Here is a 14,734-nt window from a genome sequence, read left to right as displayed (position 1 = left end):
TAGTAACCCCCCTGATTTAAATTTTAAATCTAGAGATTTTGTAGAAGTAAAAAAAAAATGGTCTCCTTTATATAGCTTCCAGCAACTGTGAAGTAGTTGAGTTGATGGTAACACAAATTTTGGCCTACATAGGGGTGAAGGGTATAATATAGCCAATAAATTTGATGGATTTGAGATGGTAACAAAAATTCTGGTCAACACGGCGGTGAAGAGTATAATATAGTCGGTCCGCCCGACTTTACACCTTACTTACTTGTTTAAATCTGAAAGAGAAATTGATATGCTACTGCATTTTAAGTGCAATAGCATGTCCTCTGAAATTAACAACAAAGATGTTAAAAATCTCAGCTTTTCTAACTACTACAATAGCAATCAAAAAGGCATTCAAATATGCCTAGACTAGAGAATCTAAAAGCAGGGCAACTAAATAAAACAAAGCAATGGTTTGTGATGATTTTCGAGGCAATAACCACTCTTCTACATAATGATTTTATGAAAATAAAAATCGAGCATTCAATTGAATTAGCATCGGCAATGATTTATTTGCTAGGAAGATTAGGTTCTATTATTAATAAATTATGAATTTATCAAACTTAGGTTATGTACAAACAAGCTATAAACATTGTCTTTGCGAAAATTTGTACAACAAAACAATATACATACATACTAACAAATAATGGTAATTATAAATATTAAACATTAGTAAATATTCGATAGATACATAAAATAGTTGCTGGGCATTGGAGCTGCTATTGCTGTGATGATTCATGGAATTATCATTGAATTTAGTATTCACTAATTTGATTATTTTAGTGATTCTGCTTACACCTTCAATTCTTAAGAGATTACATTTGTTACAACATCAAGATTCTTTTATTGAGTTAATTTGTATTTTTCTTATCTACGATATATAATATATGTATAATATTTTCTTGTTTTGTTTAATTACATGGAGTAAATCAGAGGTGATGGTCGGTTATTGATATTTAAAATAGTTACTAATCTTTCCTTTTTTCGAAAAAAGAAAGTCAAATGAAATTAAAAAAAAGCGTAAACAAAATAAATATTACATAAATACATTTAAAATTATAATTTATGTACATTAAATTGTACATGATAATATCGTATTAAACAAATGCCTTAAATTGTTATATTTGGTTGATTGTTGTTCTTCATTAAACCTGGAGAGATTCATTATTATTGGTGTTTTACATATCAGATTTCCTTTTTCTCATAAATCTTTTGTTTCTCTTTTGTTGTTGTTATTGTTTTTTTTTACATTAAAACTAAAATAAAAAGGAATCATCATCGTTTCATATTTATTCTACACATGTAAAGACTAAGCCTACGATAAACTTAAAACCATAATATTCTGTTAGCTCCAGGATAGATCGTATCCTTTCCAGTTAACATTTGGCGCTAGATATACACGTCGTTTATTATGCATAAATGAGACAACACCGTGATAGGCTGTACGTGGCACACCACTCTGAAAGACAAATGAAAAAATGATGATATGAAACAAGTAAATTTAAATAAAAATTAATGGGATAAAGTTCATATAACCTCCACTTGCCGTTCGTTAGCTTTGAAGAGCAATTTGTAGGTCCAAAATACAGACATATTCACAAGATTTGAGGCCAATCAGATATGAACTAGAGCATTGCATCGGTCATGTATTTTTGTGTTCGAGAACATCCCGAAGCCCAACAAGTAAGGTAGAGATTTGTAGTCGTTTGGACCGATGTTTGTACGTTCGAATACAACCATAACTCGTTCTCGTTTGTGTTGTATGAAACGGTCAATAAAACAACTTCAGTCTTCGGGATCAAACACAACGAGTAAAATTGTTTTCGAAAACAGAATGAAGGAATCGAGGAATTCCATTCTTTTTTGCCCTCATATAGTAACAACAACAACAACTTTTATATGTATTGTACGTTTGTCTAGTTGTACGTTGCCGTAAAGACGTTTGTGTTCTGCGTTTCTATGTGAAGGGTACTAATAGCACAACACAATATTGCTCTAGTTGTTAAGAGAAACATTTTGGACAAAAATGTGTTTGATGATATTTTTAGGCAATATAAAGGGTGATTCTTTTGAGGTTAGGATTTTCATGCATTAGTATTTGACAGATCACGTGGGATTTCAGACATGGTGTCAAAGAGAAAGATGCTCAGTATGCTTTGACATTTCATCATGAATAGACTTACTAACGAGCCACAACGTCGAATTTTCAGTGAATGGGCCCTAGAAAAGTTGGCAGAAAATCCGCTTTTTTATCGACAAATTTTGTTCAGCGATGAGGCTCATTTCTGGTTGAATGGCTACGTAAATAAGCAAAATTGCCGCATTTGGAGTGAAGAGCAACCAGAAGCCGTTCAAGAACTGCCCATGCATCCCGAAAAATGCACTGTTTGGTGTGGTTTGTACGCTGGTGGAATCATTGGACCGTATTTTTTCAAAGATGCTGTTGGACGCAACGTTACGGTGAATGGCGATCGCTATCGTTCGATGCTAACAAACTTTTTGTTGCCAAAAATGGAAGAACTGAACTTGGTTGACATGTGGTTTCAACAAGATGGCGCTACATGCCACACAGCTCACGATTCTATGGCCATTTTGAGGGAAAACTTCGGAGAACAATTCATCTCAAGAAATGGACCGGTAAGTTGGCCACCAAGATCATGCGATTTGACGCCTTTAGACTATTTTTTGTGGGGCTACGTCAAGTCTAAAGTCTACAGAAATAAGCCAGCAACTATTCCAGCTTTGGAAGACAACATTTCCGAAGAAATTCGGGCTATTCCGGCCGAAATGCTCGAAAAAGTTGGACTTTCCGAATGGACCAAAATTGGACTTTCCGAATGGACCACCTAAGACGCAGCCGCGGTCAACATTTAAATGAAATTATCTTCAAAAAGTAAATGTCATGGACCAATCTAACGTTTCAAATAAAGAACCGATGAGATTTTGCAAATTTTATGCGTTTTTTTTTTTTTAAAAAGTTATCAAGCTCTTAACAAATCACCCTTTACTAATGGCCAGTTTCTCATCCTCCGATTAATTTTAACCGGTGGATAGACCTCCGGTTAGTAAAATTTTTGTATGGGATCAGCTGTTTTATCGACACGAAAATTAATAACAAAACATTGAGAAACTGGCCCTAAGAATTTTTTAGAGATGCATTTCACTTTTAAAAGTCAGTTTTTCGTATTTAATTCTGAGAAAAAAATGTAAAATAAAGTGGAAAATGCGTCGTCTATGCTATGCATAATTGACATTCGTATTTAAAGGCAATAAAATATTTTGTCTTGCCAAATTATTCTTTTAGGAAAAAAAAAATAAAACAAACATTAATTTACTTTTGCTTGTTACATTCAAAATCATAAAAAAATTAAAAATGTACCTTTTTAAAATCACTCATTTTATTTTCCACAAATTTAACTCTGAATTACACACTATACTTTAAGCAACGTCAAATAAATAACTCCTTTTCTCATTAAGCATAATTCCATTTGTAGTCATAACATACTCGAGAACTTTGCAAATACCCAAAACTACCGTTGAATGTTCGAGTATTCTCGATTACACCGTTTCACCAAATGCATTTGAATGTTTGCTTTCCAACGAGAATTGGAACGAATGTACAACTTCAGTCAGTGACGTCATGACAGCATTCGCTCGATACTGATTTATGGGGTTCGTTTCAAACCATGTCTCATTCATACAATTGCATTCATTCGAACCGATTCGATCAAGCGAGTGCTCGTATTATATTCATTCGATCATCGACGATGATTCAGTCTTCTCGAACCGTTTCGAAAGTGCAGTTGTGTTCGCTATGAATGAATGTTCCCATGCAATGCTCTAATATGAACCTAAAACATCGTACATCTTTGTTTTTTTTTTATTTCTCGAATTAGCGACAAAATTCTTGGGACATTTCTTCGCCTTCATCGGAGCACCCAAGTAGCCAGGAGCACTCAATGGTTTCGGCAGTGGTTGTGTGCTCGCGCATCGCGAAAATCCGAGCTACTCGCACGCAAAGCTGGCAAAATCGCTAAAAGTTGCCAAATCAACCGTTACAAATGTAAATAAAGTGTTTGGGGAACGTTTGTCGACAGCCAGGAAGTCTGGATCAGGGGGAAATCGAAAACCGGAAACCACTGAGACGACAAAGAGAGTTGCCGGTAGTTTCAAGCGAAACTCTAACCTCTCTCTCTCCGAGATGCCACAAATAAGCTGGGTGTATCGTCTACAACCGTGCATCGAGCCAAAAAACGAGCCGGACTATCGACTTACAAGAAAGTAGTGACTCCAAATCGCGATGATAAACAAAATACGACGGCCAAAGCGCGATCCCGGAGGCTGTACACGACGATGCTGACGAAGTTTGATTGCGTGGTAATGGACGACGAAACCTACGTCAAAGCCGACTACAAGCAGCTTCCGGGACAGGAGTTTTATACGCCAAAAGGAAGGGGAAAGGTAGCAGATATTTTCAAGCACATAAAACTGTCAAAGTTCTCAAAGAAATATCTGGTTTGGCAAGTTATATGTACCTGTGGCTTGAAAAGCAGCATTTTCATAGCTTCCGGGACTGTCAACCAAGAAATTTACGTGAAAGAGTGTTTGAATAAACGTCTGCTGCCTTTCCTGAAGAAACACGGTTGTTCCGTACTGTTTTGGCCGGATTTGGCATCTTGCCATTACGGTAAAAAGGCCATGGAGTGGTACGCCGCCAACAACGTGCAGGTGGTTCCCAAGGACAAGAACCCTCCCAACACGCCAGAGCTCCGCCCAATTGAGAAATACTGGGCTATTGTCAAGCGAAACCTAAAGAAGATCAAAAAAACTGCTAAGGACGAGCAGCAGTTCAAGGCAAACTGGCTTTCTGCGGCGAAGAAGGTGGACAAGGTGGCTGTACAAAATCTGATGGCAGGTGTCAAGCGTGAGGCCCGGCAATTCGGATTTGGAAAAGCGAAAGCCTAACTGAATATTTTTGCTGAATTTATACTAATTGAACTTGAAAAAGAAATTTAATTTGATTTTTTAAATAAACGATTTCACCGATTTACACGCGTTTTCCCTTGACCAAATTTTGACCGTATCACCCTTTACTAGAATGTACTTTCGATGCTACTGCAGCAGGAGGTGGGGCTAGCTACTTACCGCGCATCATCACAAAATTGTCCGGTACGCCAACTTAGTGAAAAGATTTTAAACTATAAAATCAAAAAAAAGGGAGAGGGTAACTCTTTAGATCAATGAAGAGCTAGAACCTATTGGCCATTATAATTTTTTCTGGCATCCAAATCTTTATTTGGGACAGGAACTTTTGACAAGTTTCAATAGAAAATGTGAAAAATAAAGCTTTTCGAATTTTTAGGTCACCTCTATAACCTTCATAAACCGTGATCAAAATTAAAAGTTGATAATGTCTCAGCTATTGTATCAGAATTCTCGAAACGTACACATTTACCTAGCTGTTCCATTTCTATTTACCACAGGGCATGTAAAATATTTTTTATTCCAAATATAAAACTTTTAAATGTTACTCGCAAACCCACCTTAAAATCATCCATTAAGCCCAACATTTTTGTTGTCCTCTTATAAACATCTCTGGTATTGTATTGTATTCGCACTGGTCCATCTCTGGTTATGAGATTTCGTCTTAATTCATCGTATGTAACTACAGGATACGTATAGATTTCTTTCAGGAATGTTCTATCGTAATTATCCTGTGAAGACAAAAATAAAATTTATTAAGCGAGGTAATCTAGAAAAAAATTTCGGGATCACTTACCTTTAATAGATAGCTCAAATTCATTTTAGTAAATGGCACAAATTCTTCACTCAATTTGATGTAGCGCAAGTATTTGTCAAAAAATAAACCACTAAAATTACAAAAAAGAATATAAAATAGAATTGTCATGTATTGTTGATTAAAGATGTAGAATTAGAAAAGATGGAGATGGATGTAAAAAGTAGAGAATTACTTCATGCTTAAAGACGTATCCGATCCTAAAAATAAAAACTTGGGTACCTAATTTTTTGGTATCTGGTCGGGGAGGCGGACCTCCTCCTGCCCGAATTTTTGAAAATTGGATCAAAATTCTCCGAGTTGCTGGAAATTTTCAGAAAACATTGGTGGTGGTGTGTAGGGTATCATCCGCTACTTTGTTTTCCGATGTTTGGATGGGGACGAGGACCTCGACTAAACTTCTCCCATTTACTTGAAATTTACGGAGGAGGTTATGAAAGGAATATGGGTTAACTAAATTTTTAAAATTTGAGAGGAGTTGCAAACTTCCCTTACACGAATTTTTGAAAAATGAATCAAACTTCGCCGATTTTGGAAGATTGGGGGTGGTGTCTAGACAAAAATGCCTTACTTTATTTTTCGATATTTGATCGGAGAAGGGGTCCCTTATTTAAAAGAATATAGCAACATCTAAACTGCTTCGATTTACATAACATTTATAGAAAACGTGTGAGCAAGTGATTAAATTAATAGAGTGTAGACGATTTTGCGGAGAAGGTAGTAGTGGGTGGTGTCTAAATAAAATCTAGGGATATTTCCATAGCAGGGCAAGCTCCTTTTTGCGAGACTTTCTAAAGTAAGACACTTGATTTTACATAAAATTGACAGGCAACATTGACAATGATTAATTTTCTGGTATATGCTCGGACTAGGCATCTTCCATATATCCCATATTTTAAAAAATGTTATTATATTAATTTTTAAGAACTTTTAAATATTTTTCTTCTCTGATTTATATGACAGGAAATGAAGAGGGATAGCTCTTCCTGATAAATTAAGAATATTAACACAATCCTTTGAAATTTTTTAAACATCACCGAATATCTGTATATGTGCATCAATTAAACGAAATAGCGATTTTACAGATTTGTTTGAAATATAAAGGACATCTGTGTGGAAGCCATGGGGAAAAAGGAGTACTTACTTTTTGTGCTAGTAAAGGATACTTCCCCTGGCCGTACTCTTTAAAAGAATACTCCGGTTTATTCTTTGGTTTGATAACATCACAATTAATAATGCTATGAGTGACGCGACTTGAAGAGAAATAAATCATTGCCTTAAAATTTTGTGTTGGCCCGGAACCATTGTATGTTACAAGAGCTTTATCTGCTTCGTAAACCTCAAACTAAAAAGTCGTGATCAAATCCACCAATAAATTGAAATACGTATTAATGGGAATAATTCCTTTGAAATATCCACTTAGTTATGTTCTTTAAAATGTGATATTATTGTAATATTGAAGTACATTAAAAGGACGCCTTGTAACGATATTGTACCTCTATGAGGTTATGTTACTAATAAATTGGAAATTTAAAGAAAGATTTACATGCAAATGTGCTTTAGAAAACAAACTTAATAGTTCTACAGTTAACAATATTACACACAATTTATAATACTAGCCTTCCATTGGCCAACTTTATAAATGGAGCGGAAAGGCCTCCGGAAAAAAATTATAGCTAATCTAATGTGCGTACTCAATATCTAATCGGAGTGAATACACGCCTTTATCATACACATTAAGTACCACACATCGATGATACGAATGCAAAAGTTTCACATTTGCAATAGTTATACTTACTTGGAAACTCCGACTTTGCCAAAAGTACGCGTTCTGGATATTTCTGGTCGAATACAAACACGATTTTTTCTTTGCTCCGGATGTCTAATCCAATCGTCCCAAAATCTTAGATAAATACATAGATCAAATATTATAAACCACATATATAGTTTCAATAAGCGAATGTAGTAATACATACGATTTTGGCCATTTAACTGAAAGTTCTTGCCACAATTCCTTGGTTAACATCCAACCTAGCCCGGGGAAGAAATCCGTACGATATAGTAATTCTGGATGTGTGGGATCAATCAAATTCGCCTTTCCATTGTCATTCCAAGCAGAGACACACCTAAAATGAAAAATAAAAAAACATATTTAATGCGGCTAATATAAGAGCAAGTCGGTATAGCAATAAACAGCCTAATTCCATTCCAGGGGAATTAATCATGGTTGCCACAGTTGGTAGAATTCTACCAAAAATGGTAGATTTTGTACTGTTTTGAAGATTGGTACAATTCTTGATATGTTGGTAGATTTTGCAAAATATTGCTCTCCAACTAAGATGTACTTCAATTTTTTTTTATAGAGAAAACAATTTGACAAAATTTTCTATAAAAAAATTGACAAAATTTTCTATAGAAAAAAGTTTTGACAATATGCTCTAAAGAAATAAATTATTCTATAGAATCAGTGTTGCCAGGTTAGGGGTGTTTCCCCCAAATTTAGGGGTTTTTTCACGTTAAGGGGATTTTTGGGGGTAAAAAAATATCTTGGACCTAATAAAGTGGAGCAATTCTCAAGCAAATTCGGAACAATTTTGGCATGAATTATGAGAAAAAAATGCGGGAAGTCAACAAGAAGATCCTATATACGAACAAGTATGCAATAGCATTATTTTCGTTATCTTTTTTAAAATCTTCTGTTGAAAGGGCATTTTTGATATACATATAGTATTATTACATCCAAAGAAAAAATAATTTCCTCATGGACGAAATTTTAAACAAACGAAAATCTCTCTTGTTATAAAGTATTTTCCTAAAGAGCGAATTTTATTTTTTATTTACTGTAAAGAAAATTTTTGAGCATCAAAAGAAATCTTAGTTGGTCCAAAGTTCCATTTCCCAGAAAAGAAAACTCCTCTTTCAGCATATATATTTGTGTTAAATTTAATTTTTAAAGTGTATCACTACACGATTTTTTTCACGAAATTTGGGACACCTTTTTGTACTTTTTACATTCTTAAATTTCTTGGGGGTTTTTTCTTAAGATTTGTGGGGGAAGAATAAAAATCACCTGACAACACTGTATAGAAGCAAGATTTTGGCAAAATTTCTATAGAAATAAGATTTTGGCAATATTTTCTACAGAAATAAAATTTTGACAAAATTCTTTATAGAGGTAAATTTTGACAAAATTTTTTATAGAAATAAAATTTTGGAAAAAGTTTCTAAAGTAATAAAATTTTTATAAATTTTTCTAGAGAAATAAAATGTTGGCAAAAGCTTCTATAGAGGTAAATTTTTAAAAAAAATTCCCTATAGAAATCAATTTTGACAAAATATTCTAGAGAAATAAAATGTTGACAGAAGTTTTTAGAGAAATAAAATGTAGACAAAATTTTCTTCGCAAGATTTTCTATAGAGGTAAACTTTGAAAAAAAAAACTTTAAAATAAAATTTTGTAAATTTGGTAGATTATGGCAAATTTTTCTATAAAATTATTTTTGGCAGGAGGAACAACCATGGAATTAATGACATATTTTTTCCGGATATAAAATCCTTCTATACTAAGTGAAGGGAATAAAAACAGAGAAATAATTCCAAGTATTCGGTAGTCAGCTGTTATTTTTTACGAAAAATATTGCAATCAAGTTTTGAATAGAAATTGAGTTTAAATGTAGACTTATAGTTAAAATACGTTAAGCGACTAAGAATGTATACTGCATGGGTGTTAATGACCTATATTAAACAATAGCGTAAGTCATTTGCACCGGCCCAATTCTACAATTAATGCCCTATTTCAGTATATTTCGGATGAAAGCAATCTTTCGTATACCAAACGGAAGGCAATTGACTTTGGTCCCTCTATTTCGAAAGGCAAGTCACTTCATATTTTGTTGTTGAGTAGTAATCGAACGTATACAATATGTGCCAAGAAAAAAGTAAAAACATTGTTAACGTTTGAATAAATTTGCAGGTCAAAAATTTGAAAATATTCATTTTTGATAATCAATGTATTCTCATACAAACGAAACGAACTCCCAAAAATAGAAAATCCCAAATTCATTCGAATTCGAGTGACTGCCTTTCTTTTGAATGGGTTTTCGTTCGATATACAGGAACAGGGCATTAAACTCAGTTTTACAGGGATGACCGTTAATATTGGGTTAATCAAATATTCTGAGTGAACACATTGAAAAGACCACTCCACAAATATCAAAAATACAATCTAAGTAGAATATTTATTAATTCATTAGCTCCCTGACTTACCATAAAGAGCTATCCTGTTTTAGCAAATGATGAGTACCCAAGAAATATTCAAAGAAATCTGGAGCTACATTCAGATCATCTTCAACAATGATTACAAACTCATAGCCCTTGCTGAACGTATGATTCAAAGCCCATCCATAGTGGCGAGCTATTTTGTAGTAGCCTTTAAACTTTTTCTCCTTGGGTGGTACAAAAATATCTGATTGATCAGGTTGTTCAATAAGGGATACCTAAATTATACACAAAACAAAAATGGGAATTAAAAATAAAAGATGTTGGAAAAATATTTTATACTATACCTGTTGGTCATAGGAAAGTATAACATTACGTGTCGCCTCATCACCACAATCTTGTGAAACAATAATGGGAAATTGTTCTGTATTTGGTCTATATTTAATTAGATTATCGAGGCATTTTGATATGGAGACACGATTGCAGGCAAATACCAATACTGGTATAACTGGCTGATTATTAGCCAATCGAGTGACTACCGCTATTGGTTGTTCGGTTGGTGAGCTTTGTGTTTCATTGGGTGTCTCCAATACATCTTGTTGGATTTGTTCTATGGCCGGTGGTTCGGGTAAACTTAATATTGTCTGTGGGTTATTTGGCAAAGCTTGAATATGTATCTCCTTTTCTGGTGCCTCTGTTGAGTATTTGGCTTGTAAAATACCCAAAAGATTTATTATTAACTTATCGGTTTTGCGATATTCTTGCCGGGCGCCATTTTCCAGCTTTTGTATGGCATGTTCATGTCTATTATTTCTGAGCAAGGGTAATTCGGTGTTTACTTTGGGCATAAAATAGAAAATAACATAGGTCCAGGTGACGAGGAACCCGGCTATCATCAATATTTTGCGAGAACGCATATTAAGGCAAGTATCAAGAAGTGTGAAGTGTCAACGGAAGTTTAATGTCAGTGTTTACATTTATTGCCTTGTTTTGCTTAATTTTAGTTTCTTAATCGAGAACTCTACACCATTTTCATAAAAAAGTTCAGCTGCCGGTTTTTATGATGTGGCTCTAATACGTCACCTATTATATTTCCGTTTTAATATTTCATTTATTTGCCTTTGTTTTCATTGTTGTATTAATCGAGATCTAAATCTTGTTTTGAAATTGTTGATGTGAATTATTTGCTTCTGGTTGGCATGACATTTTAATTACTCTGCAAAAATGCCTAACCTTTATGAGGTTGATTCGAGTAATCGAGGGCGATGAGATTCAATATTCGTTCTGATACCTGAATGTTCCACAGCCACAATTGATCCGAGAAACGCCTTCTAAAACATAACCACCTCATTACATGGTGTACACATCACCGAGGGGGAAGAGATAAACTGAAAAAAGCACATTAGTGATGTCGGTGTCTTTTGTCAACAAAAACTATCAAAGCCTTATCGTTGTTGTTGCTGCTTTTTCAATGGACAGATTCAATTAGTGCGTTTTGTTTTCAATAGCCCTATCAATGCCTTTGATCTGCCTCTTCTTCATTTGTGTTAATTAGTGAAACTTTTTCTCATTTTCCCCATAGCTCTTCACCAACTGAAAATAGAAATCAACTTTTCCCAGGCGTCTTGTATTAATTTCTATTATTTATTGCCTTATATACACTTTACTCGGAATATATTAAATTCTTTTCAACAATATTTTTCAGATTTCCATGATTTTCATAAATAAAATCGAGAAGAGTTCACAGAATTAACTTTTTTGTAGTTTTATTGCACACCATTTGATTTCGCTCTATGAACAGCTGATCAATCTACAACATTTTCATTTATATATGGGCTCTTTACATTAATTGACTGTATATTAATATAAACATTTGAGATAGACTTGATTTCAAGTCGTATACATACTACAAATGTATTCAAACGTAAATCACAAAGAAAACAATGCAATTTGAAATATTGTTAAGAAAATGCGCTTCTCAACAAGACTGATACTACCCTACCGTCAAATGAGTAGCTGGCTACCAAAAACACTAACATTAAGTTCGTTTGTATAGACCAAGTTTAAGCTAACTACTATGCAATGCAGAAATTACATTAACAAAACACTTCGCTAATGGCAACCGATGCCTTCCGACTGCAGATAGCGTCGTTTTTTGTAAACTCATTTGGCATTTCATTAGGGCTGTTTTCTTTTAGCACTGGCTACCATACGCCGTGAAGGACTAAAAGAAAACAAAGTACTCGTTTATCCAGAACATCTCCCAAAATATGCAACACTAGGGCTGTTTTCTTTTTTGCACTGGATGCAACATTTGTATGGGCTATCCAGAACATCGTTGCACTGGTGTTCTATCCAGAACATCTCATCAGTGCAAGTCGCGCCGATGTTGCCAGATTGTATTTTGATAAAGTGACGCTTCATCGACTCACAGTAGCAATTTATTGTGACTAATTTATCGAAAAACATGAAATTCAAAGTGGCACAGTGTCATAAATAATCGCAGCAGTAAATATTTATTACTAATTGGAGCATTTCATACATTAATAATGCAAGATTTCACTTCTTTCTGGGATTTTTTAAACAGCTGATGACAGTGTTGCATATTTTTGGAGATGTCCTGGATAAACGAGTACTCTGTTTTCTTCACGGCTTATGCGCTTTACAGACTATCAGTTATTCCGGACGACAGTGCTCGTGTCGAACATATCCCATATATTGTGCACATTATAAGTTAAGTCCGAAGGCATAATCGATACTGCTGCATGTTTATGGGATCGATAACACATTTACCGATTATTTAGTCATCGCCGACAAGTCGTATCGATCCGACACACTGTAAGATTCTTTACAAACACCGACATTCCGTCCGGAATAACTGATAGTCTGTAAAGCGCGTTATGGTATCCAGTGTTAAAAGAAACAGCCCTACTGTCATCAGCTGTTTAAAAACAATCACAGAAAAGAAGTGAAATCTTGCATTTTTAATGTATGAAATGCTACAATTAGTAATAAATATTTACTGCTGCGATTATTTATGACACTGTGTCACTTTGAATTTCATGTTTTTCGATAAATTAGTCGCAATAAATTGCTATTGTGAATCGATGAAGCGTCACTTTATCAAATACAATCTGGCAACATCGGCGCGGCTTGGACTGATGAGATCCCAACAAACACAAGGAAGAACATTTTTCATAGGTAACGCCATATCAATTTGATAGTGAATCCCATCTTCAACATTAATTAAAATGGCCTTGCAAATTGCTTGCTTTCAACAAATTTTCCAATAGGTTTGAAGCATTAAAATGAAATTTAGTTTGAAAAGTTGTTGCTAATATGTTGAGAAATTGTTGCTAACGTGTTGAATTCTACTGTTGAGGGTAATGTCTTTTTTTTGTTGAGAACGCGATTTTCTCAACAATTTCTCAAATTGAATTCTAATCTAATTCTTTGAAACAATGTTTGAATTTGTATTGCATTTCTCCAATGCTTGTGTTTATTGGGATGTTCTGGATAGAACACCAGTGCAACGATGTTCTGGATAGCCCATACAAATGTTGCATCCAGTGCAAAAAGAAAACAGCCCTTATGTCGAACTTTGAAAATGTCCTGCCAACAGAAGCATTTGATAAACGCAGTAATGCTAATTCATACTTGCTTATATTTAGGAACTTGGGATGACGACTTTTTTCTTCAAATTCATGACAGAAATGCTCCGAATTTTGTTAAGAATTGTACAATTTTACTAGGTTTAGGGCCAGTTTCTCAATGTCTTGTTATTTTTTATCGTGTCGATAAAACAGCTGATCCCATACAAAAATTGTACTAACCGGAGGTCTATCCACCGGTTAAAATTAATCGGAGGATGAGAAACTGGCCATTAAAATATTATTTTACCCCTAAAAATACCCCTAGGCATAAAAATTTGGGTGGAAACCCCCCAACCTGGCAGCACTGGTTCCAGTTGTCAAAGCAAAGATTTTTCCGATATGTAAAAACGCACACAAAGCCGTATGTTCACAATCATTCGCGTATAAATTGTATACGCGAATGATTGTGGACATACGGCTTTGTGTGCGTTTTTACATATCGGAAAAGTCTTTACTTAAACGATTGGAACTCAATTGCTTGTTACAACCCTGTCTGCCAGAATTAAATCGAAGTGGTACTATAACAATAGTCAAATGTGATTGGAAATGTACCAACAAATGTTTGCCATTACTATTATTAGAATAACAAAAATAAGGCAGTATTCTAAGACATTCTAAGTACATTCTTAGTTATTTGTAACATTTAAAATTTCAAGCAAATCGGGAGATCGGTTTATAAGGGTAATATATCAAAACCTGGACCAATATAGACCATTTTTGTAGGCCTGTCTGCAGACAAAAACCGGACTTGGATACTATAGCGTTGTTACAACAGACAGACGGTCGTCGTTATAACAGGTTGGCTGATAAGTCCCCGGTCTGACACATAGATGGCGTCGCTAGTATTAAATGCATATTATTATACCCTTCACCACTACTGTGGTACAGGGTATAATAAGTTTGTGCATTTGTATGTAACGCCAAGAAATAATTGTCATAGACCCATCTTTTAGTATACCGATCGGCTTAGAATTAAATTCTGAGTCGATTTAGCGATGTCCGTCTGTCTGTCTGTCTGTCCGTCCGTCCGTCTGTC

General features: G+C 34.6%; 1 protein-coding gene across 1 annotated transcript; it reads right to left on the bottom strand.

Annotated features, from left to right (window-relative positions):
• Positions 1 to 512: 512 nt before the first annotated feature.
• On the bottom strand, positions 513 to 11,829 carry Mgat1 (alpha-1,3-mannosyl-glycoprotein 2-beta-N-acetylglucosaminyltransferase). Its single transcript, XM_075310836.1, has 7 exons — positions 10,393 to 11,829; positions 10,094 to 10,323; positions 7,804 to 7,953; positions 7,626 to 7,730; positions 5,810 to 5,900; positions 5,574 to 5,744; positions 513 to 1,489 (listed from the first exon to the last, which is right to left on the bottom strand). The coding sequence occupies exons 1-7, from the start codon at positions 10,960 to 10,962 to the stop codon at positions 1,376 to 1,378; spliced, it is 1,431 nt and encodes a 476-aa protein (XP_075166951.1). The 5' UTR covers positions 10,963 to 11,829; the 3' UTR covers positions 513 to 1,375.
• Positions 11,830 to 14,734: the final 2,905 nt, after the last annotated feature.

This window comes from Haematobia irritans, chromosome 5 (genome assembly GCF_050003625.1).
Source record: "Haematobia irritans isolate KBUSLIRL chromosome 5, ASM5000362v1, whole genome shotgun sequence".
In the NCBI taxonomy this organism is placed as follows: domain Eukaryota; kingdom Metazoa; phylum Arthropoda; class Insecta; order Diptera; family Muscidae; genus Haematobia; species Haematobia irritans.
This window is presented reverse-complemented; position numbering and strand designations above follow the sequence as displayed.

Excerpts from the sequence above, each read along its gene's own strand:
- Mgat1 (XM_075310836.1), bottom strand. The coding sequence starts at position 10,962 with ATGCGTTCTCGCAAAATATTGATGATAGCCGGGTTCCTCGTCACCTGG. Across the intron at positions 10,324-10,392 it reads TACTTTCCTATGACCAACAG|GTATCCCTTATTGAACAACC; the intron begins GTATAGTATAAA and ends TGTATAATTTAG. Across the intron at positions 7,954-10,093 it reads AAACAGGATAGCTCTTTATG|GTGTGTCTCTGCTTGGAATG; the intron begins GTAAGTCAGGGA and ends TTTTCATTTTAG.